Below are 27774 nucleotides of genomic sequence, written 5' to 3' on the forward strand. Positions count from 1 at the left end.
TCCTTGCATGTATACATAACTGTTATGTATGTCTCAAATTCTTGGACCCGTTTCAAAGAATGACCCGCTCCGTCATTTTTGGAGGTGACCCGAATGGAACTTTTTCTGAGATCTGTGATGGTAGCGGAGGGCTTGGGCATGGATGAGTATTTATGTTCTTTACCTGCTTTATTGTGAAGATGAGTAAGATTTGGGGTTTTTCGTTTTAGGGTTTTTGGGAGAGAGCAGCAGCGCCGTTTTGGGTGTTCTTCAGAGATCTCCATTGTAATTTTTCTCCGATTTGCACAGTGAATCATCTTCGCCTTCGCCCGTGGATGTAGCACACCATACTAGTGTGTGAACCACGTTATATCTCTGTGTCCTCTTGCTCTGTTCTTGGTTCTTCTCGTGTTTTTGGGTGGTGTTTGCTATAACAATAACAATCTGCTCAAGTCTACAAATATCAGCCATCTTGAGAAATTCCTCAAGAATAAGGTTCATTTTTTCACCTCATGGCTCTCAAAAATGTTCAATCCAGACAGGTAATGAATCCATTAAAGAAAAAGCAAGATACACAAAAGAATCAAAACTTGAGAACATCAGGCTGTCCCAAGTCTATTCAATCACTTAACAAACTTGGATTATAATAAACAAAAATGCACTTATGCTTTCAAGAGAAATCATCCGTCTTCCCTTCACCGCTTCACTCACTCTTTGTCCCCATAATCCCTTCACCTTCCCCCCTTAAAGTTATGCAATCATCACTTTCCCCTCTCTCGCTGCGTACTGGATCAGGATGGGTTAAACGTAAAAACCAACAATACAGGTTCTCTCGTTCATATTGAAAATTTCAAAAAATATTTACTGGGTCAGTTTTTTACAATTTTCCACCTACATATGGATACCAACATGAAAATGCACTTACACCTGGCTATATAGCCACTATCAGATTTGGATTTTGATATAGAGATTGGGGGACCAACTGACCAAGCAAGGAGGAGGAAGGAGCCATACCCAAAGACTTGTTGCACTAAAGAAGGGTAACTGATGCTTGAGGAAGTTTAGGAAGACACTTAAACTACATTTATTCATTCAACTAGTCCTATAGTCCTGCAAAATAAAGAGACCATCCCCTCAAGCCTGTTTGACAAGACTTAAGTTAGGGGTGTCAAAACCTAGCCCGAACTGATAAAATTCGGACCAAACCGAACCTTATTGGATTTGTTTTGGGTTGGGGTATGATGAGACCAGCTGAATAACCAGACAGCACCAAACTGACCGATATCTAGACCGAAACCCAAACCGAATGGGAAAAAAAAAAAAAAATCACAAAATCATTGAGTATGAGTTTATGAACTAAATAGGTGAATTGATTATCCATTGATTTATATATTAGTGAGAATATTTTTGGTTGTAAGGGGATTTGTTATCAATGAGTATGAGGTTATGAATAGAGAAATTGATTTCTAACAATGGTTCCATTGATCTCCTTGTTCACTATATAAAATTAGTTGGATACTTAAATGAATGATTTGATAGTAGGGTTAATTTTGTGATTTCAATGTTAGTTATCTTCTTACTGATTAGTTATCCATTGATTTCAATATTAGCTATCTTCCCCTTACAATGATAAACAATGAGTTGATTTGTAACAATGATTTTGCGACAAAGTCTATCTATTCATTGATTTCAATATTAGTTATCTTCCCCTTCCAATTTATTCATCTTTGTTTCGATTACAATATCAACACATCAAATCAATTTCTCTATTCTTGGTTGTTTACTTGTTTGACTTTGGGAAAATGATTTGAAGTATTTTTACCGAATCTTTCCTCACTACAAGTTATGAATGTAAGATATCATTGTGGTTCAAGCTCGAAAACAAACCGATCTAAACCAGTATTAACCCGATAATGAAAAACTGAAAACTTACCGGACCAAAATCGGAGTTCCGTAACGGTTTGGTTTTGGTCTCTGTCATTCCTAGACCGAAACCAGGCTGAACCAACCGTTTGACACCTCTAACTCAAGGGCATAGCAATCTTGTATTTATTGTCTGACAACTAATAGATGTCTTTTTCTTCTTGTCGTGTAAGCTTGATTGAAGGCAAATGACACAGCACTACAACACACCATTTGGTATGGCTACTGAGTTTACCTACATGTTATGGTACGATAGTATATGTGTAGTATATACTTCACCGGAGGCCTTTGGATGCTCTAGTACGGAGGAGTGATTTGATTCAGATTGAAAGAAATAAAAAAGCCAGAGGTAGACCTCAAATGACCCTAGGAGAAGTGGTGAGGAAAGAAATACATATGTTAGGCCATGTATTGAGTATGACCTCGAATAGAGCTGATTGAAGGGCAAGGATCCATGTAGCCTATCCCATTTAGTTGGGATAAGGCTAAGTAGTTGTTGTTGTATAATTCAACGTCTTATTGTTCTTGAAAGACACTCCAATTTGTGGTCATTTAACATCTATAATTAAGGGTGGACCTTGGTGCAACGGTCAGGTTGCTTCATTGTGACCAAGTGGTCACGGGTTCCGCGTCTCTGGAAACGGCCTCTTTCAAAGCAGGGGTAAAGCTGCGAACATTATGATCCTCCTCAGACCCCACAGTGGCGGGAGCCTCGTGCACTGGGTATGCCCTTTTCTAACATCTATAATTGGATTAAAATTACATAACCAAAGATGAGGCATAAGCTTATGTTATTAATTATTTGGTTTAACTTTTGGAGTCTAGAGTCTAGACTAGCTGTGAGTTTCAAAGCTTAAGAACAAAAATGTTAGACATGTTAGCAAATGGTAACCAGAGGGATGAAATGAAATAAGAGGAGGACGCGATCTGAGTAGTGGGCAAAAGCTAAAAACTAAGGCTGCGTTTGGAAACATTTTTATGCTGCTCTTCTGTTCTTTGGACAGAAACATTTTTTCCTGTTTCTGTGCTAGAAGACTGTTCTTCTGTTGTCAATGAGCGTTTGGTGAACCTGTTCCACAACTGTTCCCGAAATGAAAAAGAACAATTTGGCATTTGGTAAAACCTATTCCAGATCAGTTTCATTAAACTGTTACCAATAATAACTGAAATGCCATTGGCCCATTACCATCAAAATTAACCCAATTAAGACTATAAGTGTCATTTCCATCAAAATTAGTCTAACATAAAATTACAGACATGCCATTAACATTTCCACTATCTTAAAATAATTTTAAAAGGTCATTATACAGTATGCAGTTTGAGAAATAGGATTTGAACTACTAGCCATTATGTTTGACATTGTTTAAAAATATAAATTAGGTACACAACAACAATAACAATAACAATATACCTGAGTTATTTGTCATTAGCAATTGTCTATTAACTTTGACAGTTAAGCTGGATTAAAGGTTCAATATTAAATCACACAATATATTCCAGAGAGCAATGTTTGAAAGGATAATGACTAGTCAAAGATATTCATGTCTATTTAAGAAGTAGAAGAATAATATATCCATAGTTCAAAGAAGTACTTTAAGAGGTGTGCTTAATTATCTAATAGAAGGATTAGCTTCCAACTAAATAGGTTTGTTAGTAAGTTGCATTGGAGTAGAAACTCTGACAAATGAGGAGAAAGGACTAGCTTCCAAGCAGTAGGTGGTTCCTACATTTCATTAGAGCTGAAACTGAAAGCTCTCACATAGACATTGACTTTGGTCAATTAAATAGAATTAGAAAGAAAGAGAACAAAATCAAAACAAATAAAGGAAGAAGAATGCAGCCAATGAAGGACACGGAGTCATTATGGAACTACAACTTAAGGTGATCTGATGGAAAACTTGAGATTAAACAATGCAGTAAAACGATTATCCAGCAACACACCTGTTAGGGGTTCAGAATGGCAACCACCTACAGGCAAGTTAGCAGCGGATGGCATTTCATCCCACTATATGTTAAAAGTGTCCATGGTATAATAAATTCTCCTATGACAAGTAAACAGGCACTCTCGTTTAAAGTGACTGAGTCCTGAATCTCTAAAATCAGTGGGATCATCAGTATTATGGCAAGAATGGTTGAAGAGCTCAGGAATTGCCTTTTAGGCTTGATAAGTGCATGCAGGGATCACTGTATGTGACCCCAGCATGACCCAACAGATGATGCAAACACAATTAACACAATTCCATGAGAGAGAGACAGAGAGAGAGAGAGAGAGAGAGAGAGAGAGAGAGAGACATGGAAAAGGTCAAATTCCTTGGGGTTCAAATTCTGCTGTTGAAACATATTTGGTCAAATTCTGGACTTGACCAAGTAAAGCCTACAAATCTAAACATGTTTCACTCTCTCTCTCGATAAATTTATATATATATATATATATATATATATATATATATATATATATATATATATATATATATATATATATGTTTGTGTGTGTGTGTCAAACACTCTTCATTCAAATGTTTCTCATCTGAACATCAGATTGCAATTTTCTCCTCTATAAGAAAAACATAACAGAAAACATAGAAGAGATCTTTCTGGAGTTTTGATTGTTTCCATCATCAGAAAGTGCTTGTTACACATGATTCTTATTTGTTTTTCGATGTATTGTGGCCTGAAGAAGTTTTTTTTTTAAAGATTGTGGACAGCAAAGTCAGGTTTCAAATGGCATAGATATCACACCAACATTTGTCTTCAGTAGAGTTGATGCAGATACACTACCTTGGACCGACCCAAACCCAGTTGGGTGTCCAGACGAAGATGAACTAGGTCCAGTTTTAATTCAGTAGGATATTTTACTTTATGGTCTATTTTGTAAGTGGGTCCATTAGGAGTTTGATTTATTTCATAATTTCTTTTTTTTTGTTGAGTCGTGGTAGAGTTAGAGTTAGCATTTTATTTCTAAAAGTCCAAGATATAGTCAAGTTCTATTTTAGTTTTAGAGTTAGCATAGGAGTGTTTTGGTTCCTTTTATTTACACCATGTAATCGTGCAATTAGAACATATACACCATGTAATTGTGCAATTAGAACATAGATTGAATATGGAATAGTTGAGTTATGGTTTGAAGCCAGTGTGGCAGTGCGTGTGCACTCTTCTCCCCCCCACCCCACCCCACCCCACCCCACCCACTTTCTTCTTATGCGATCTTCTCTCCCCTGCAACTCTGGTTTTTCCTAGCTTCCTCTCTTCTCCTAACCGGTCCTCCACCAGGAGTAGAACTTTTTTTTTTTTTTTGAAAGATTTGGAGCATAGCGTTGAAGAGAAAGACTTTTGATGCAATCTAGATTCACAGATCCCAATTAATAATAAGTGAATCCCAACCGCAGTACAGGCCCATGGTTTCAGATCAGATATCTGAATGTAAATACAGATCTGTAACAGAATGGAGTAACTGCTGATTGATGGAAGGGAATAAGAAGTGGCTCAATCCGCTACGAGAAAGAAGAGGGAGGGAAGAAAGAGAAGAAAGGAAAAGGAAAACCCAGAAACCATGGGAGGGAAGAGAGAAGAGAGAAGAGGTATCAAACTCTTTCAATTCAAACAAACTAATTCTTAGACATTATTTTAGCTCATACATTTCACTCTTTCATAAAATCTAACTTCAAATCCTTCCTTTTTCTTCCATATATGTAGGAATTGCAGTGATAAGGTTAGGGCAAAATAGAAAACACAGGGATTCTACAATGTGAGAAGATACATATTAAAGAGCATATAATGAAAGCAGATAATTTTAAAGTTGAGTAAATTTATAAGCATGCACTTCAAATAAACTATATTGCCTAAAAATTTCCTCATAAAGCATAATTAAATAAAAAAAAATAGAAGTTATCCATTTCCGATCCATAAAACATAAATTAAAAATTTACAGTGAAGTGAATCTACAGCTAGATATACTCAACAGAGAGACTATTTATATATAAAGCAAACAAAAAAAAAAAAAAAGAGTTTCTTCACCCAACCCTAAATCCCTAATACATTGAGATTGAACTGAATGAAAAGAATAATTGTATCAATCTCTGCTTTGTTATTGCTGCTAATTGTAGCTGCAGGGATTCAAGCTAACATGGGTTTTTGTGTGGGAAAAAGGCCATTCTCATATAGACCATACATGGTCTTTCAACCTCCAAACTTGATCGAATGTAAATCTTTTAGGGTTTTTGTCAACAGGAGGTAGAAGACGAAGTTCAGCTTGAGAAGAGTGAGGCTGAATATTTGATTCAGCTTGAGAAGTGCGGGTCAAAACCCTGAATTTCCTTCTTTTTTTTTTTTTTGTCCAATCGAAAACGTTAGCTCAATCTGGGTTTCTGAGATTATGATCTGTAGGAGTAAGGATTCAGAAGAGAATGCAATAGAAACCGGGTACTGTACAGATTCAGTAACCTTCAAATATTGAGAAAGAGAAGCAACTCGTTCAACATTGAGAGAAAATAGAAAAAACATGAATTTTTTTTTTTTGTTTAATTTTCTTTAGCTTGAAGCCATGAAACTTGTCCAAAACAGAACCTCAAGTAGATAAACGCAATGAAGATCACTAGATAAGGAAAGGATTGAGATCTAACCTGAGACACTCTTCAGATGTTGCTTTAACACAGGGAAATGAATCTTTGTGTCTACTTCTTTGTACGCAAATCCTCCTCCTGCATTTGTGGTTTTGGCGGAGAGCAGAGTCGAATCATCATCGAGAACAAAAGAAGTCGTCTTTTATTAATAAGTTGACGATACTGGAATCAGGGCTTCTCTTTAAACTAAAAATGTTTGTCACTATACTAAGTGAAACAGTTCATTTCACTATGACTTTTTTACCATCACAAGACACAAATACCTTGGTTGAGTTGAAGTGAAGACTGAAGAGGTCATTCTTGTAAAATCATGATTCCTCAATCTCCGTTTCCTTCTTTTTCTCTCCAGCTCCGCTCTGGCTCTGGAGTTTACTTATTACAAATAATGCACAGCGGCGGAAAACCCTAGGATGTACAAATCGTATAGCAGCAGGTCTCAGTTGTAGATTATGATGATGATATAAAACAAAAGCCGTTCTTTAGAGTTGGAAAGAGACTGAAATGAAAATCAGGTTGCAGGTTTGATCGTTCAAACAAGCAAGACAAAAAGGGGAAATAAAAGAGCTGAGAATGGGTTTAGGGTATTGGAGTAAAAGAGATGGAATAGGTGAGTGGGAATAAAAGGGGTTAAGATTTTGGTTAGTGGGAGGAGAATGGAAGAAAAGAAGAAGCGAAGGAGCAGGTTCGGTGGGGTTTAGGTTGGGATAAAATAGAGAAAAAGGGTTAGAGATTTGGGAGGTGGAAATGAGGGTTTAAGTGGTTTACATCAGTGAAGGGGAAAAAAAAAGAAAAGGAAGAAGAAGAAGAAGTAGTGCCGCGGCTGGGTGTCTTCCCCGGCTCAGATGAGTTTTGGCTGTCTCAGACCATCTCAGAAGACCTAAATCGCTTCTTTCTTTGACTCTTTCTAATTAAGATAGAAAATGACGCTCTTACCCTTCAATTTTGAGACTTATCAGCACATGCTCATTAAAATCCCGCATAAATGGTCAAAAGTGATTTTTGATCAAAAACCATAAACGATATCTATTTTTGGGTTTTGGGTTTTTTTCAATCTTTTATAAATAGAAACAAGCTCTATAAACTATACCAAAGACGTCCTTAGAAGGATCCATTTTTTAATAATCAAAGTTAAATCACTGTCTATATTTCTCAAAATGCAATTACATATTAATATTATGGGAAAAAGAGAGTAGGAGGGGCATTGGACATTCCATCCCACCCTGTTGTCTCAGAGCAAATAAATGCATTTTTGGAATGTCTTTTGGGTCAGTAATGCATTCTCATCTCAAAATACATTAGTGACTTAGAATATATACCAAACACAATCTAAAGCTCCGTTTGGTTTGTTTCCAAAGGATGAGCACACATTTTGAGATGATAGAAATGTCATTTGGTATGAGAGTATTCTTGGATCCCAGAATGCGTTAGAAATAATATAACCCGTGATTCTAATGCCAAACTCCTTTGCATTTAGGGGGGACTAATTCCATTTTCAATTTTTGATTTTATTAACATGAAAGAAATTTGGAGGGCAAGGATCCATGTCGCAGACCTCATTTAGTTGAGATTTTCTGAAATTTTTGGGTTGTGCCTCTCTTCTCTTATGTTCGTCTTTCTCTCTTCAATTTTCTTTTACTTTCCATCTTGTAGTTATCACCTTTTTTTTTCCCCATGGATTCATGTAATCAACCCCATTAAGTTGGGATAAGGCTGAGTTTGTTGTTGTTGTTGTTGTTTATTAACATGAAAGCAATTTGATAAAAACTATCTAACAATGGAATGGTAAAATTGCTCCTTCATTGTTACTTTTCATTAAGGATTGGAGGACTCTTCTCCATTGTTTTGGAGAATATCTTCCTCTCTCTTATTTTAAAGGATCTTTGTTACAATCCCGTATTAGTCACATGGGGGTTGACCCGACATTGTTTATGAAAGGAATTTACTGTGGTGGATTAATATGGTCTTTCGTTCTGTCATCTTATAAGCCAGTTTATGGGATTGAGTTCTCCCAAGGCTTGTATCTCTAGTATCAGAGTAGTCGATCCTCGATCCCAGTCTTTGTGTGGAAGAGATGACATAATGCCAAAGTACAGTCGCTAGGACAAGATTACCGGCCTTTAGGCAGATACCCTGAAACAAAGTGAAGCCATTAGGAAAGGACTACCTGCCACCAAGCAAAGACCCTAGAGCATAATAGAGTTACAAAAGGTATTTAATGTTGATTGATATGGTCTTGAGTTCCCTCGCCTTATAAACCAGCCGGTTTTTGGTATTGAGTTCCCCCATGGTTCATATTAGAAATGTTACATACTCGAGAGAGTGATGAAAGAAACTCTACTCATTGAGCAATCCCAGCAGCTTTATGTCGGTCGGTGCCTACCATAGCTCATTCTGAATTAAACATTTAGGAAAGAGAACGCTAAATGGTGGCGTGCGGTTCGGGGCCCCTGTGCCACAACCAGGTGTCGTTATTCTCCCTCATTGCATGTCTTAATCCTGGATTGGGACCATTGGGTGATCCAATCGTTATCCTCTCTTGTTACAGCATGGTGTTGTACTGCATCGTGCGGCGTTGCAAAGGCCATGTGGCACAGCGGGCCCCACATGGTGCACATGGCCTCTGCAACCGCCGCACAATGCAGTATAGCACCATGCTGTAACAGGAGAGAATAAAAATTCTTGGGTGATCTCGCCTTTTGTTTTCTTGATGGAGTCCTTTGGTTGTTCATGTTATTTTTGGGGGACCTCTGTCCTACCATTGGGCAATTGTGTACATCTTCTTATCTTTTCTTGAGCTGTGGATATCTCTTCCCAAGCTCTGCAATAAAAGTTTTTCTTACTTATTAAAACAGGAACTTGTACAAGAAATTCAATATGCCATCTAAGTCTAAAAACTATACATGAATTCAATATAGCTGTGAGTTCCAATAGTGGCGACGTTAAGTTGCAACTCAAGGCCAGGAAGGCATTGTCCATCATGTGTAGGACAGAATGACTACATTTCATTCCTTGGCTCTCAAGATTTTGTACGATTGAAGCTTTAGGTTGTACGCATGGTTATCCTATTCAATAAATTCCCTCTTAACCAAAAAAAAAAAAAAAACATTGCAACCCAAGGTGCCTTTTCATTTTAACAAGAATACCACAAAATAACTATTTGAATGCTGTAAAATGTTGGTAGTCTGAAAAATTCCAACCTTATAATTATCTTTCAGATTACATCTGCCTGAGCAACGGACATGTCAAAAAACCAGGGTAGTACCCATGTCTGAAATTTTGCATTATATTGATATGTTACATTTTGATTGAGGTTGTAAACTTACAAACTTAGGAGCTCAAATTCCTCCAGTTAAACCAAAAAATAAAGACAAAAAAAAAATAAAAATAAAAAATAAAAAATAAAATATATATATACCTGCCTCACGGAAGATCACTCATGTAACAATTAACAAGTTGCATAAGGATAATATAACCCTCTTGATGGTAGATTCAGAAACTGATTGCCGTCCCCAGGAATAGAAGTTCTCCATAACAAAATGAGGATAAATTCATCTGGCTTTCTCTCTTAATGTCAGGTGGGAGGCCATACAAATGCTACCTGTCATCAGGTGGTAGTGTTGGACTTTTGGAGCACATACTGATCTTGTGTAGCTCCTTCATCCTATTAGCTGGGTTGCATAAACCTGAAAATTTTTCCAGATTGTTCTCAGTCTAAAGCATTTTACAGATTAACTTATTACATTAATCATTCGGGAGGTAGTAGGCATGATGACCACACATAGAGGAGGGGGGGGGGCACTTTGAGATGAGCAGAACTAAATATTTACAGGGTAAGTTCATGACAAACCTAAGATTACATTGTTGGTGGGACAATGCAAATTATGTATTAAAAGGAAGGTTAGTTCTTTGTCAATAATTTCCTAGTGGAGAATCTTTTGCACCTCTCTTCCAGGTAATCCTTGCCCGTAAGGTACCAATGTTTCAGTTTTGTTTTTGATGAAATCAGACGCAAATTTATTTCATAAATTGGATAAAGTCAGAGAAAGTTCCTGTGAAAGAGTCAGAATACTTAGTAGTTCTAGCCCTATTGGCTAATACATGAGCTGTCCTAACTACATCACTACTAGTTACCAATGTTTCAGTTGTAGACCTCATAGATCTATTGGGTTCTAACCAACAACAACTCAGCCTTCCCAACTAAATGGGGTCGGCTACATGGATCCTTGCCCTCCAATCAGCTCTATTGGAAGAGTCATACTTGATACAAGGCCTAAGTTATGCATGTCTTTCCTCACCACTTCTCCTAAGGTCATTTTAGGTCTGCCCCTGACTCTTTTAGTTCATTCAATCTGAATCAAATCACTCCTCTATACTCGAGCATCCAAAGGCCTCCGTTGAACATGGTCATGGAACCTCAAATGACTTTCTCATAGCTTTATCATGTATCGGAGCTACTTCCAAGTCAGTTCTAATATAATCATTCCTTACTTTATCCTTCATAGTTTTGCTACTCATCCATCTCAACATCCTCATCTCTGCTACACGGAGTTTAACTATTTGATGTTTCTTAACTACCCAACATTCCGCACCATATATCATAGCCGGTCGCATGACTGTCCTTTAAAAATTTCCTCTTAAGTTTTAAAGGAACACGTCGATCACACAACACTCCGGACGCACACCTCTCCACTTCATCCATCCTATTTTAATTCTCTGTGAAACACCATCATTTATATCACCTTCTTTATTTATGATTGAGTCCAGATACCCAAAATAATCACTTCGCAAAATCTCCCTCTCATAAATTTTCACAAACTCATTATCTGTCCTAGTGTAACCAAAGTTACACACCACATACTTCGTCTCCGTTCTACTTATGTTAAAACCTTTTGATTCCAAGGTTGATCTCTATAACTCCAACTTGGCGTTAATCTTTGCATTTGTCTCATCCACCAAACAATATCATCAGCAAAAAGCATACACCAAAGAACCTCATCTTGAATAGCTTTGGTTAAATCATCCATGATCAGCGCAAACAAATAAGGGCTTAAAGCTGATCCTTGATGTAACACAATTTAATTATCTCTACATATTTACTTGAAGCATTTCTCTTCTCTAATACTTGCTAGATTAACTCTCTAGGGACTCTATCATAAGCTTTTTCTAAGTCAATAAAGACCATATGGAGATCCTTCTTGCAATCTTTAAGTCTTTCCATGAATCTCCTAAGTAAATAGTTTTTGTCGTGGATTTTCTTGGCATAAAACCAAATTGGTTCTTCGTAATAATAGTTTCTTGTTTTAGGTGTGTTTCAATAACCCTCTCCCATAATTTCATAGTATGATTCATTGGTTTATGCCTCTATAGTCATTGCAACTCTGAATATCACCTTTATTTTTGTAAATCGGAACCACGATTCTCCATTCATCTAGCATTTTCCTTGTGCTCGTAATCTCATTAGACAACTTGGTTAGCCAAGATAAACCACAAATTGCTAAGCTCTTCCATACTACTATTGGGACCTCATTTGGGCCTTATGCCTTGCCTACTCTTACCCTCTTTAAAGCTTCTTTTAGTTCAGACACCCTAACTTCTCGTATATATTTACAACATGTGGTGTCTTGATGGGTAATGCAGTTTTCCAGCACACTATTACTTGAAGTGTCTTCATTTAGTAAGCTGCAGAAATAACCTTCCCATCTCTTCTTAATGTCCTCATCCCTTATTAGCACTTACCATCTTCACTTTGAATACATCTAACATGATCGAGATCCCTACTCTTCCTTCCCTCGCTTTAGCTATCTTATGGATAGCTTTTTCCCCCTTTCTTTGTGCTCAGATTGTTATAAAGATTTCTGTATTTCTTCGCCCATGCTTTTCTTACAATCTTATTAGCCTCATTTCTGGAAAATTTATACTTTTGTAGATCCTCTACATCCTTAGTCCTTTGCCATATCTTAAAACTAGTTTTCTTAGTCTTAGAGGGATGATGTTTTCCTTACGATTCACCTAGGACATCTTTAGCAACTTTCTTAATACAAGTAGTCATCTTATTCCACGTCGTATTAGTGTCTCCCTCAAAAGCCCCACTTTCCATGTTTAACCATTTCATCAGTAAATGATTTCAAAGTATCTCATTTTAAGCTTCACCACCTTCTATGGCAAATAAGCTCACCTTTGTTACGATTCTGTGTAGTGATACACATATCCATGAATACTGATCTATGTTGTGTGGTTAAGCTCTCCCTTGGTATAATCTTATAGTCCTTACATAATAATTTATCAGGCCTTCTAGTTAGGAAGAAATCTATTTGGCTACTATGATGCCTGCTTTTGGAGGTACCTAAATGCTCATCTCTCTTTTCAAAGTAAGTTTTTACAATGGATAAATCATAAACCACAACAAAATCTAAAAATGAGATCCCTTCCTCATTTCTCTCTTCAATACCTTATCCTCCATGTACACCTTCATAGCCTCTATGATCTTTCCCAACATGTCCAATAAGATCACCCCTATAAGAATCTTTTCTCCTTGACTAAAACCTTGTACTAATCCGTCCATGTGTTCCCAAAATTGCAACTTACTACTTTCATCCAATCCTACTTGAGGTGTGTAAGCACCAATTATATTGATAACTTCTTTGTCCAACACAAGCTTGATGAGTATAATCCTATCTTCGAATCTTTTAACACCCACCACATCATTCTTTAAATCTTTATCCACCATTGGGTTCTAAACATCGACTTAAAAATATGCAAAAAAATTTAATCAGCAGTCTCAACTTTCAGACAGAAATGTAAAGGGATGGTAAAACATCCGGATTTAATTTGGACATTGGATACCTCTTTGGTATCCAGATGGTAATCGGATGTGGATTTTGATATTAATGACTCTGTTCTAATTAATAATCTAATATTGTAGGTAATTAGTTAAGAAGTTATGCTTAATATGTATTATACATTCTACATTTTTTTTAAGTCATGAAATAGAAACAATTATCTATGAATGGAGTTGATTGGCAAAAGAGGATCAATGTAGCCAACCCCATTTAGTTGGGATAAGGTGCTAATTGTATATGAATTCAGATACTAGTATATCTGCTCTGTATTCACTCCATTTACAAACCTCCTTTCAGAACACAAATTGTTTAGATCGGTAAACTGCGATCACATGTTTCTGTTGTTTAATTATCCTTGATGGATTATTGGTTTCTCAAACCATTGTATACTCTCCATCTCACTAGGAAAGACTGGGCAGAGATTCAGACAAAACAAAAATCATTCAAAGAGGAGCCCAACCAGATAACGAAGGAGAAGATAAAGAAGAAAAACTACAGCAAATGAGGGCACACTTAAAGAACAGCAGATGAAGTCAGCAGAAGCATCTATATTGTTGGGAAAACAAACCCTTTCGCACCTGTGTAATGGAGAAACACATCAACAACCAATTATGCATATACGAATAACACACAAACAAATCAAGTCAACTGCAAAAGAACACATCAATTTTAACGTGGAAAAACCCTTCTCAAGTTGAAAGGGAAAAACCACATGACCTAGTCAGGTAAAACCTTCCACTATAATCAATAATGAGATTACAAGATCTTCTCTAGCCAATGCTAGAGGCTAACAGACATAAAAAATAATAACCTTCTTGGACAAAATAACAACTCACCAAACAAGGTGGATCAACAAGAATACCGTACTCTTGCCTCAATACCCGACGTGACAAATATAGGAAAAGCCATATTACCTTCCCTTCCTCCCTTGACAGAGAGAACAATGTCATGTTACAACCCAAGTGCAAAGAATGAAGAGAGAAAACACCAAAACCTATTCTTCTTCTTTTTTTCCCTCCACTCCCAATCACAAAATCAATCAAGAGAAAAGAGATTTCACAGTGCAAAAAGAGATCCATATGCTACTAACTCCCTACTACTACTACTACTACTACTCCTCTTATATATATAGAAATATAAAGGGTACGGAGAATATAGCGAAATCCAACACGTCTTGTATGGGGCAGAATGTTGGGCAGTTAAGAAGTGTCATATTAAGAAGTTGTGTAGCAGAGATGAGGATGTTAAGATGGATGTTTGGGAAAACTAGGAAGGATAAAGTATGGAATGATCGTATTAGAGCTGACTTGGGAGTTGCCCCGAATAAATGACAAGCTCCGAGAGAGTCGTTTGAGATGGTACAGTCATGTTCAACGGAGGCCTAAGGACGCCCCAGTAAGGAGGAGTGATATGATTCCGATCGACGGGGCTACAAGAGCTAGGGGCAGGCCTAAAATGACCATAGGAGATGTTGTGAGAAAGGACATGCGTTGTCTGGGACTTATCCCAAATATAACCTTGGATAGAGCCTGTTGGAGGGCAAGGATCCATGTTGCAGACCCCATTTAGCTGAGATTCTCCTGACTTGCTGAGCTGTGCCTCCTCCCTCTTACTTTCATCTTCTTCTTTTTTTCATCTCATCCCCCATCCCTATTTTAGCCATCTCTTCGTCCCCCTTTTTTCTTGTTTAGACAGTTGTTTCCCTACTTTGTGTTGTTGGATCCATGTAGCCGACCCCATTAAGTTGGGATAAGGCTGAGTTTGTTGTTGAATATGGTGACATCTCCTTCATGTCCTTGTGAGGAGGGCACTCAACATATTTATCAATCTGAACCACCACTTTGATGGCATTATGACTGATACAGTCAAAAAGCTAACCCAATCAAAGAGCCCTTATGCATCTGATTAATGGTTTATGTAGTCATAGCCCTCTGATTCCAAGCTATAAAGAAGTCTTATTCAGAGGACTAAGTGTGTGTTACTATGAGCAACCAAGTTAAGAAGAGGACCTTGGTATATGTAAAAGGTTGATGTGCTAAAAAAATCCCATAATATCACATACTGATTCTACAGATATTCCCTACTTCAAACAAAAGTGATTCACATTTCTAATCCCAATGCTCCCTCCAAAACTGCCAGGTCCAATGCAATAAAACAGACAAGGGATATCTAGCTGTAACTTAAAATGACCACTATGTGGCCACAGATCCTCCCATTAAAGATGGAATAAGATGTACTAACATGACCATGTTTTGGGGGATTTGATTTCCAGATTTTTTTTCCCATTTTCAATCAAGCAAAGAAAGAGATATATGATTACTTATATCCAAGAGGTGCATGAACGAGTATGTGTAAATGAAGTAACATACAGACTATGTAACCATGAACTACCACGAAGCAACCTCTCTTTTACACAACTTCGTCTCTAATATTTCATCTTACATTAAAATAAGAAGAAAGTTTCTCTTCACCATGGGTGAAGAAAAGTGACGACCGAGATGTAATAATTACTCCCCCCCTTATTTGGCAAATTCCCGAAATGCTCTTTCCCACTGTTCTAGGAGTCCCATCCAAGCACCAAATCCGGGGGTGAAGGAAAACCGGGTCCTTATAATAATGATAACCCGAGATGCACAATACTAACAAAATTGAGCTTAAGTTTTACGTGGCATGCAACTTACACATCCGTTACATGTAACCCCATCAGAGAAGTAAATTAATGAATGATACTTCAATTAAGTTCTTAGGTTCTGTATCCAGGTAAAAGCTATGTCAAAGGAAAATTTTCAATTAAAGTCTTACTGCCTTACTTTTATGTATTGATATTTTACCCAAAAATTTTCCTTCTGTGCAGTTTTAACCTGGAAACTGCCTTAATAAAATAAGAAATGAAATAAAAGGAGGAAACTATCTATAAATTTGTTTACCTGAACATCTTGGAATATCCCAAACAGCAATAGACGTGGGTGTGCATCGAGGATCACATATTGCTCGGTTGTCTTCATGATTGACATTCATGGCTAGCATCCATGATCCAACAGAGACGTCCTCGTTGCTAAACATTCTCAGACTGTCAACAAGGAAAGACATCTAAACAATGAACAATTTTAGGAGTAAAAGGAGAAACAAGTTGAAATTTGACAAGACTGCTTATTGATGACATAATTAAAATTTATAGCAAAAAGTCACTCAAAGAGAGAGATTTTAGTAACTACTGTAGCAAAAGGATCATTTTATACATTTGAAAAGAAAGAAACAATGTTCTAATGAAAAGAGCAATAAGAATATGAAATGAAAATTTTTCTCTTTATTTACCCAGGGGGAGGGGGGGTTTACTGCAATGAACTCAATATTTAGTATCAAGGAAAAAATGCAATCACACAAGACAGAAATTTCACTCCATAAATCCAAGGATGTAGAGGCGTTGATTCCAGTTTCTAGACCAACAGCTAAGGCTCCTCTGCTCCTAATATGACAAAATTGGTCCCCAAACTGAGATATCCACATGCTAGGGCATGCCTAAGATTGACAATAAACGAAATTATATGGGCAGTGAATTTATTTTTTTGGGGGGGGGGGGGGTTGAAGTCAATTAGTTTAAGAGCTCTGACCATGAATTGCACCATCTGATTGTAAGGTTGACCCATTAGATCTTCACATTCAAAATTAAATAAATAGTTCATCTGATCCTAGAGATTGACTTAGGAGCCTCAAAATTAGAAAATAATTTCAACCATGTTGAATTAGTGGAGTTCTGCAGGTAATGTAAGTAATCACACCGATAAAGTAACTACAAGATTGGACAAGGGCCTTGATCATGCTATGCGGTTGAATTACAAGATTGGTACAATATGGTGCAAGAGCAAAGATGTGCTTAACGTTTTGCCGACTCCAACAACCATGTGGCCCTGGCAGCTAATTCCAAAGCTTTTGACATTATCAGGAAGGATGACTGATATCCCTATTTTGCTCCTTCAGAATTCTAGGATCTTAAATCTCACTAAAAAATTGACATTTTTTGCGTCTTCCAACAGCCTTAATTTTGTATTATATGGGAACAATATAGACCTATCTGGCTTTAATTAAATATATCTTTTTCTTTCTATCAAATAAATAAATAAATGAAGTAACTACAACCAACTGACCACAAGAGAAGCTATTTTTCGTAGTAAAAACTGATTTCATTATCTAGAAAGCAACAATAATTAAATTAAATGATCATTGAGTAATATCATTACAGACCCAAAAGAAAGAATGAAAACCAAAAAGCATCCGGCTATCAATTATAAGTGCAATAGATTTAGAATGACAGACCTATTATTTCTTGCAGTTGCCAATGATGCCACAATCTCTGCAGAGAGAATGTATATTGGACCATAACCATGCAAAAAATACTCATTTCCAATTAAATGTCCTGACTTCTCAAACCTGAAAAGTTTCAGATAAAAAAGTCCCTTGACAAATTGAATAATAGAACCACATATTCTATCAAAAAATATATATCACAAGCTCAACTACCATTTTATCTTCGGGTCAGTAATCACTGGCCCTTTCTTCATGCAGCCAATGTAAGTCATTGGATGGGTCCGCTCCTTAGCTAGAAGTGTTGCAAGTCGATCTGACAAATGAATGATGAACTAATCATATTGCAAGCTACAGGACCAATAACATATTAACCTAATTCATAACAAAAGAAGCAACACGCAAATTCGTTCATTACAAAACAGCTTGCCAGACAGTTTGTGTCAGATTTCAGAAGAGGGGGGGGGGGGGGGAAAAGGTAATGTACTAAAGCAGGAAGTCTGATAAACAATACAACTGGAAAAGGCTTAGTAAACCTACTAGTGATACAACTTTGCTACCAATCAACTCTTAGAACAACTAAGGCACCGTTTGACAACGTTATATTTTTAGTGTTTCTTTGCCAGTAACGTTATCAGAATACAAATGAAACAAAAAAATCGTTTGATAAATCCGTTTTGTTTCACTTGTTTTTGATAACAAAAATCAAAATTTATAACAATTTATGCTTAAAATAACGTTTTTGACATAACAACTATTTGTTGTTATTACCACTTTGTGGTCCAAAATCCAAAGTGTTACCAGTGTTTTACAGAAAGGGAGCCAAAGAAAGGTCTCCTCTCCCTCAACTCTCGCTCGACCCTTCCCTAAACCTCTCCTCTCTCAACCTCCATAGGGAAATACGGGGAAGGAGACAAAGAACCTGCAACTCGTCGTCGCCAGTGCTGATTTCTCCAACCTCAAGCTCGCCCACTCGAGATCTCCTACCGCCTGCAACTCGTCGTCGCCATCTAGGGTTAGTTCTATTGCTTTCTTCTGCTTCTTCTTCTTCTTTTTTTCACTGCACAATCCCTAATCTCTGCATCTTCGAAATCCCTAAATGGTAGGAGACACTGGCAGTCATGGACTCATGGCGGCACTAATAAACCTAAAACAACCTCTGCTTTCATCGGTTTGGCCCTCCCATTTCCATTTTTATTCACGTCCGAAACCTTCCACGTTGAAACTCAGATTTCGAAGCTCTGCTACGAAGATGGCGATGGTTGGGTCTGAGAGGGTTTTTCATCCCAAAATCATCGATTCTCATTTGCACGTCTGGGCTTCCCCTGAAGAGGTGAAAATACCCAAATTTGAAGAAACCCCAGCTCTGCTTAATTTTATTTGTCTCGTTCTTGTTTTCACCATTTTTGTTTCTCTTTCTGGGTAGGCTGCTGACAAATACCCTTATTTCCCAGGCCAAGAACCGTCATTACTAGGAAGCGTTGATTTCTTGCTTAAGGTGCATGCGGCTCTCTCTTATAAGCATTTCCTCGTCTTATTTTTATTGGCGTTTGTTTCCTTGTCTAATTTTCTTCCCCCCACTTTAAACTGTCTGGTATCTGAAGATGCAGAATAAATTCCATTGCTTCAAGGAAGTAATGAAGTTTGTGTTCCAAATTCTAATTTACAAAATAATTTCAAATTTGTTTGGTTTTGGAAATACACTTTGAGTTGTTTTCCATTTTCAGTTCTGGTGAACTGAGTTGGAGATCAATTTAGTGGATTCACCTGTGATTGTCTTCCAGTACATGAACTCTTAAATGAGGTCATTGAGTCTGCTTCTGATTGCTTCTACTTCTACCAACTCATTTTTGAGATCATTGTGATTTGTCCTTGCAACAGCTCTTCCTTTTTGGTCATATCTGTATTATAGAGTGACAATTGCATTTACTGAGTGTATAACATAAATTTTGGATTTTGTCCATTCTCTGTCACTGATAAGGTTTAATTCAATTTAATTTTAGTCCTCGACTTTTGGGGTCTTTAAAGAAACGATTTTCAACATCTGCTATATCATAGAAATTCATTAAGAGATGCGAATTGATTTTGTCCTTGCTTGCACACTAGGGATAGCTAATTCACTTTCATTGTACAAAATGTGTGGTGGTTACTTTAAACTAGAGGAAATTAGATTTGCTGCACATCCTTGACTCGACTCTTTTGGTTCATTATTATTTTGGATAGTTATAAAAGAATTATGCAGTAGGATATTGCAAGTTGGATAATTCTATATCTTCTATATTGAGATACCATTAATTTCATTATCCATTTGATTTCATTAATGTTACATGTAATCTTGGTAAATCTGGAGGAATGTACTTAGGACCAAGGGTTGAGTCCCGACCTCAACTACCATCCAATATTTGATGCAGTGCTTTTGTTCCTATGGGGCCTACAAAGAGAAAGGGAGGGGATCTATACTAGCTAAATCACTTTTTTGGCAGATGTGTTTGCAAAGAGTGGAATGAATGGAAAAGAAATGCCTAACTGGCCTAAGGTGCAAGTTTGACATATCCTGGCCTCACTTTATGGCTGGTGTTTTGTTCTCTCTCCTATTATATTCCCTCATCAATAAGATATCATTATAACCAATTGGGGGCAGGGTATTACTGTATATTTAGTTGAAGAGCACAAAAGTGATATTTATGTGGTCATTGATTTTCCTTTGCTTGCTGCTGCAGTGCATGGGAGAAGCAGGAGTAGATGGTGCTCTAATTGTCCAACCTATCAATCATAAATTTGATCATTCTCTAATAACAAGGTCAGTAAACTCTAAACCCACTCCTTCCTTCCTTCTGCCAGGCTAGCAAGTGGACACTTAGAAGCCCCCTCATGATTATGCCCAACAGCTCTATGGAAAGTATACAGAGTCCTTTGAAGAGTACATTACTATAAAGGTGAGGAAGTTGTGGTTCTTTCTAATACTAATTATCAATAATTCACTTGTGACAGATTGCTGTGCATGAGAGTTTGGTTGTACCTTTTTGTAGAGTTTGTACCAATTAAATGCCAGAGCTTTTGCACTGTATGACTCTTTGCTCAGCTTGTGTTAACTGTCACTTAATTGTGTGCATCAACCTTGTTCTCTCCTTGGTTAAAGTTTCTTCCTCCAAATTGTTTGTATGGATCTGTAGTTGTTGTTGTTCAAATTATCTGCTGTTTCCAAAATGGCAATCACTTGCTTGCTTTTATCCACTAGAAGGTAATGTTGTTAGTTTTTACTTTAAGGCTGTCTAGGACAGGCTTTGTCCATTTTCCACCACTGCTTGTATAGGTTTATAAAAAGAATTTGGTCAATGTTTGTGGCTTGATGAAACCTGCCATTTGCACTTGGGACTGGATTGTGTCACTGTGATTCACAAAGCATTGGGACCTCCTCCACCCACTTTGAGAAATGAGAACCATATTTTGGTGTTGCTGAGGCTGAAGAAGGTTTCTGCTGGAAGGTTTGTTGTCAATTCCTGTTATGATTTTGGTGTTGCATCTTGAGTTTCACTAACTACATGTTCATCTTTTGCAAAGCCTATTACAAAAAGTTGAGGATTTTGATATGGAACTTGTTTCATTCTATCCTTTGCAAAAGACTCTACAATCTTTGCTCTTTCTTTGGACTGTTGAACACCTAAGCTCTCCCCATTCAAAGTTTCAAAAAAGACTCACCACAAGCTTCTCCACATCTGATCACCATCTCTTCTCTTTTTTCTTCTCCCCATGTTCTTTTTCCACTGTCAATATTTCTGTCTGTTATCCATATGTTGAGTCATCATGGCGGATCACTGGATTACATACATAATGCTGAGTCATGATATGAATTTACTACAACACAGCTAATTAATTTGGATAAGTGTTGATGAAATTCTGTTGCTTCCATTGGATTACCACTTGTGATCTATTAATGTTTGCTTTGTGATATTTTTTTCTTTTCTTTTCTTTTATTTGTTTATTCTGACTTTGTTTGACATGTAGAATGAATTGGTTGATTGTGTTTAGTATTATCATTGAAGCATGGTTTGTGGCATGGTCTCATGGTTACTTGTAAATTTCAAACTTTACTTGTTGAGTCTTTAGCTCAAATTGGTAGAGCACTTGGAACATGAGGATGTCTCAACCATGTTCCAAGGGGATGGTGGTTCGAATCCACCAAGACTTTTTTTAAAATATTTTTATTAAAAATAATTTTGAATGTCCTACCATCCATGACTTTATATGTATTTTAGTAAAAATGTCAATTTTGTAATTTATATTAATCAATACAAAACTGTTACAGAAACAGGTTTTATCAAACACCTTTCAATATTAATAGTGTTCTGGATACGTTTCTAGAACAGGTTTATCAAACACCTTTTAGGGAGCCAGTAACATTATTCTGGTAACAATAACACCAAAATACGTTTTTAGTCAAAAACAAAACAGAAACACTACTAACGTTGTCAAACGGTGCCTAAGTCTCCTCACTCTCTCTCTCTTCGATTGATGACAACTAAGGCTAATTTTTGAAACAGAATTAATACTTCTCAACTATAAGCTAAGGTTCCCATTTTTGAGACAGAATTAATACTCAAATATAACTGAAACCTATTACTCAATCAGCTTTATCTACCATTCCAGTCCTAGGCCAATTAAGTGTTTTGTTTAGGAAACACAATTAATACTCCTCGAAAGTAACACCTATATGTTTATTTCTTTACACCATGCAAATTATATCCACACTATATGCACCTGTACATTAGGTTATTACAGCCAAGGTGAGGGGGAAAAGAAAAAAGAAGGCTGACCCACTGCAATTCTTTTGAGGGATGCGAATTACTAAGTATAGACCTGAACGAAAACTGAAGGAACAAGTAAACCAGGTAATGCAATCTGCAATGCATAAGTGGCACTTATAAATGTACCTGGTCGTAAATAAATGTCATCATCAGCTTTCACATAATAATCTGCTTCAAAAAGATCATATGCTGCTTTGAAAAATGCTAACCTACAGTAAATATGAAAATGAGAGGGCGAGAAAAAGATTATCACAAGTAACCATTATGAAAAAATGAGAGCAGTCTCACGTTTTATATGGCAGCTTTAAGTATTCTTCTTCAGCATCAATGATCATAAAATCACTGTATTTTTCGATCTCTTTCTCAAGAACTGCCATCTTTTTTGCATCTTTTGATCGTCCAATGACAAACCGGAAAGCTAATCCAGTAGCCTGCTCCAAACTGCGAAGGTTGAGAGCAAGTGAATATGTATTAACTGTAGATGAAAAGTTACATGAATAAGAATGCCAAATAGATATTTTGTAACAAGCATCAAGGGTATCAGTCTATGTCTATGAGCATTGAGACCAATAAGCATTGAAAAATCCAAGATCTGTGGGAAAACATTATATTTATCAGGCTGAGATTGACATTACCAACCATAAAAGTTTGTCAAGCTCAACTGCCTCCAGGGGATGGTTCAATGCATTAAGAAATTTAATAGCCCAATCATTGAGCAGAGTAACTGAATAATATATTTACACATTGTCATAAATCCAGGGAAGAGCAATTTAAATGGTGCACAGAGTTTATACAATATTCCTCTGCAATGATATCAAGAAACAACTAACTATATGTGCTCTTAACAAAAAAGTATGAAGTTAAAATTTACAAACTTTCTGCAGACCATTAAGTCTCCAATGAGTTAAGATTTCATCCACTGGCTGGAGGCAGGGTAATTGTCCGGTTTACACATCTCATTAGCATTCCATGCAGGTGGGTTTCTATTCCACAGGTGTTTGACTTCACCGAAACATGATTACTTTCCAGGGCCAAGCCCCTCCAACTAGGCTCCTTGAGCTTCAAGCCATACATAAAGGGCTAATGACCGGGGTCACTGGCATTGGCAAATCACAGTTGCTATGGAGTCCAAGCTCGTCATTTGGTACACAAAACATCTACTAAACCTTCACAAGAAAGCATATTGTGGGTTGGCTGATGGACCAGATCTATAGTGAAAAGACATAAAGCTTAAGCTGGTGCAAAAGCAAAACGAGTGATAGTAAATTTGGTTGGAAAACGAGTTATATTATCGATGTTGTGGCATTGGCAAGGATTGACTAGCAGCTCTTGATGAACGCTGCTCACGATATCCCCATCTTTCCAATAAGTGTTGTAGGAGAGAATGGGGCATGATAAAGTTGATTTTCTTTCAACTCAGGAGGCTATGGTTTCATCATTGAATCGAAAATTACAATGACACTGATCCAATTAAATGAGAAGTAAGTTAATTTCTTCAGCAAGTTCGTAAGAAAGAGTGGCGGTTGGGGTTAATTACCGAAGAAGGGCGTCCCGGTCGGAAGGGAACCAAGTGGAGCGAAGAGCAGCACGGCGATCGACAGAAGAGAAAGCAGTCTGGACCCCAACGAATCCGAGGAGTTTGGGGCGTTCGATGAGGGGATCGTTATCGTTATCGCCAACGCCAAGCTTCCTAGGATTGGTGGAGAAACGATGGAGGCTCCGGAATGTGTCTTCGGCACGACCGCAGCGGAAGACAGGGAGTGACCTAGGACGAATCACGGCAAAAACGGAAAAAAGGAGTCCTGCGATTCCAACCAGAAAGCAGAATCCGGAGAAGATGACAAGTGGAAGAGGAATGCGAGACGAAGCAGGTGGAGGAAGGAAAGGGAGATGCTTCTTCACCACCTTGTCGTCCTTGGAGTATTGGTTTTGGGCACTGCTAGGCGTAGCCTTAGAACGGTTAGCGAAGGAGAGGAGACCAAGAGTCCGCTGCATTTCTGCTTCCGCCAAATGTCGCTGTGTTCCCAATTGGTGAGCTTCTCGACGTTCATATATGGAGTTTCTTAGATCTGCTCCTTCTTTGAAGACTCTGATCGAGAAGGAAGTCTTTTCCTGCAGAGTGTAGCGTCAGTGACTATATTTTGGAGACAGAAACTCCAGGTGAGAGTGAGAGTGAGAGAGAGAGAGAGAGAGGCCAGAAGGGACAAGGGAGTGGCAGCAAAGTGGGAGATGCTCCAAAAAGTATTACCATTCTCACATTTGGACCCAGGTCACCCCCACCTGCGGCTCTGCTGAACCCGAGAGAGAGAGAGAGAGAGAGAGAGAGAGAGAGAGTGTGTAAAAGTTGATCACGCAGTTCGTACTTCGTAGACATTTCGAGGCTTTTGCTTTACTCGTTTACCGCGAAGATTTAGCAAGAAAAGGCCAAAAAAAACAAAAATCCACGAAGATGTATTAATTGCCGTCCGATTCCCAATCGATTGGGATATTTATATCCAATGGTATCGAATGGTGGCAACGCCCAAGTATCTGGCAATGCACAATAGTGTGGTCTTGAGAACTCAACACGTGGAAGAAACTTCATCCAATAGTACGAGCTCAATGCAAGACAGTTTTTTTTTTTTTCTTGAGCTCGGCATGTTGGACGTTACATCTTCCATGTGTTGAGCTCCTAGACCCGCACTATAGTTCACCACCAGATTAGGGCATTGCAGAGGATTTTTTCCCCCTTATCAAATGAACTGGGCTCCATTTTAAGTTTTTACCTTTTCAAATGGGCTGGGCTCCATTTCTTTTTATCCAAATAAGTTTGAAAGAGTTCAATGGCATGGGAGTAATTATATACTTAAGGTTTTATGGGTTTGTACATTTTTAAGTTTTTACCTTTTCGAATGGGCTGAGCTCCATTTCTTTTTATCCAAACAAGTTTGAAAGAGTTCAATGGCAGAGGAGTAATTATATACTTAAGGTTTTATCAGTTTGTACTGGGTCGGGTTTTTCGGTTTAGGCCTATCGGGGGACCGTCGGTGTAGCCCGAACCGCGCCTAAACTGAGGGTTGTAAAATTGTTGAATCTTAAACCTGTCCTATAAGGGCTCGGCTCGGTTTGGTTCGGGCCTTAGTGGTTCGAATCAGGTCGGGTTGGCCAGTTCGGTGCATATTTTGACACACCTAGCCCAAGTGAATGTCTCGATACAGATCTTGTTCTGATCTGCCAGTCAATGGGATAGAAGGTTCCTTCTTATAACCTTGCTCGAAAACCACTAGATTAGAATCTTTTTCACCAAATGATACACAACTGATGTATCGCTCTAGATCTTGAGCCGTTGGAGGAGAGTATGCTGGCACTCTCTCTCTCTCTCTCTCTCTCTCTCTCTCTCTCCTTATATGAAATGACTTTGCTGCCCTTCTATGTATAAGACTATTCGATCCATTGCACCTTATTGGTGCTCCTTTATACTGCTTGCTTATAATCCTCTCCAAAAAGATATATGCAATGCTATGCGACAGTTCTTTGATAAATGATAATGAGTAACACATCGAATAAATCTGATTATACACAGGTAAATATGTTGAAATGGTATTTGAATTCCAGCCCATCAAATAATCTCATGTTGATTGGTTTCAATCCAAAACCCTATGACATTAGGTTAAAGTTATAATTCCACATCGGTTGTTCAAGTCCTTGGTGCCTTCATTTTCTTTAGGAGTTCTTTCACATAATGCCCTAAAGTTTTAGGTTGGAATCTCCAATGGGGTATCAGAGCATATGATTTCATGCTTCTTTATCTTGTACGCCTTTCTTCATATATATGATATTGTCTTATATCTCCATAATGCCCTAAAGTTTTGTGAAGAGAATGTCTGGAATTATAGAGTTATAGTCCAACATTATTACCTAGGACCTTGGATGTGTCTTTATATACCTGTCGATTTCTTCATTTCATAGTTCGAGCTTTTGAATTGAAATCTAACATCTAAAGATATTTATCATATTTATGCTAACAGATTTAAGCAAAATGTCATTCGTAACCATTGTCATTCCATGATCATATAATCATATTCCAAATCCAATATGCAATTGTGGGAGGGAAAATCAATCTCATAAATGTTTTGATTGTTCAGGAGATCTTTCAGAACATGAATCCAATCTTTATGGGAAAAAAAAAAAAATCCTCTAAACAATCATGATTGAATCAGTACCCGTGGCATTTCCATTGAATTCAGTCCATCCATAGATATGGGGTGGAAATAGAAATCTCCAAAATTGAAATGAGACGGATTTAAGGACGAAGTAGTGGCATGGTTTTAGTGCACGGTATTGGAATGGGCATTGATCAATCCGGAAACTGATACGGTATTAGATTGGTATCAACATGGATCGATCGTACCAGATAAATTTGTCTTTGATTCTTTTTTGTGAATGGTTTTTTATTTTATTTTAACCATTTTACCCCTTATTCGTATCGTGTCATTGATACGATATCAGGATCCATCACTTGCAAACCTGTATTAGACGATACGATACATATACCTCAAACCATGAGCGATAGAATAGAACTAAACAGATCAAAGGCCTAGGTAACAACCAAAATTATTTGTGATAGACAGAGTGTGTTGAGATGTCAGGAGTTATAGATTTATAGTTCTACATTGGCCGTTTGTTTTGATCTGAAGATTTAGATCCTCTAACACAGTGAAAAAAGTAATCCCATGCAAGAAATGCAACCCCAAATCCGAATGTACTATGCAATCAGCTCTCTAAATGCTTAGTTCTATAGTATCTCATGTCAAATCGATGTAAATGTGACATTGGATCAACGATTTTTAGCATTAATGAAGGATTAATCTGTGCAAAGATAAAAAAAAAAAAAAAAGAAGGTAAAAGCATGAACTGTAGAAAACAAGAAACTAAAACGATGCAGGAAAAAAATGGAAATCGCAAATAATCACATAGTGTACAAGGATTTACATGGTTCGACAAGATTATCTATATCTATGATCTGTTTCCTTATCAATGGAGAAATAGGGTTGCAGTCGCTCATCCTCACACCTCTCTCAAATTGCATTACAGAGAAAGAATCCCCATTACAAATTTATAACGAAACCCTATATAACTGGTGTACATGTACAAACAAAAGTACAAAGGAGTGGAAAAGAAGAGATGAAATTCTCTTCCACGGTTGAGACAATATTCAGTTCAAGTGAGAAATGGGAGAAAGAATTATGAACTTGGTATTTAAGTTGAAGTTGAAGTTGAAGTTGAGGTTGAAGTACTACGTAATTGTTTACCCAAAAGTACAAAAAA

General features: G+C 37.4%; 1 protein-coding gene across 1 annotated transcript; it reads right to left on the reverse strand.

Moving 5' to 3' along the window:
- Nucleotides 1-9763: 9763 nt before the first annotated feature.
- On the reverse strand, nt 9764-24490 carry LOC122670090 (probable beta-1,3-galactosyltransferase 12). The gene is made up of 7 exons (XM_043867053.1): nt 24005-24490; nt 22756-22908; nt 22594-22676; nt 17879-17978; nt 17675-17788; nt 16288-16430; nt 9764-10204 (listed from the first exon to the last, which is right to left on the reverse strand). Exons 1-7 carry the CDS (start codon nt 24460-24462, stop codon nt 10116-10118), a joined length of 1140 nt encoding a protein of 379 aa, XP_043722988.1. The 5' UTR covers nt 24463-24490; the 3' UTR covers nt 9764-10115.
- Between the last annotated feature and the right edge of the window lie 3284 nt (nt 24491-27774).

Source organism: Telopea speciosissima, chromosome 7 (genome assembly GCF_018873765.1).
Source record: "Telopea speciosissima isolate NSW1024214 ecotype Mountain lineage chromosome 7, Tspe_v1, whole genome shotgun sequence".
NCBI classification, from domain to species: Eukaryota; Viridiplantae; Streptophyta; class Magnoliopsida; order Proteales; family Proteaceae; genus Telopea; species Telopea speciosissima.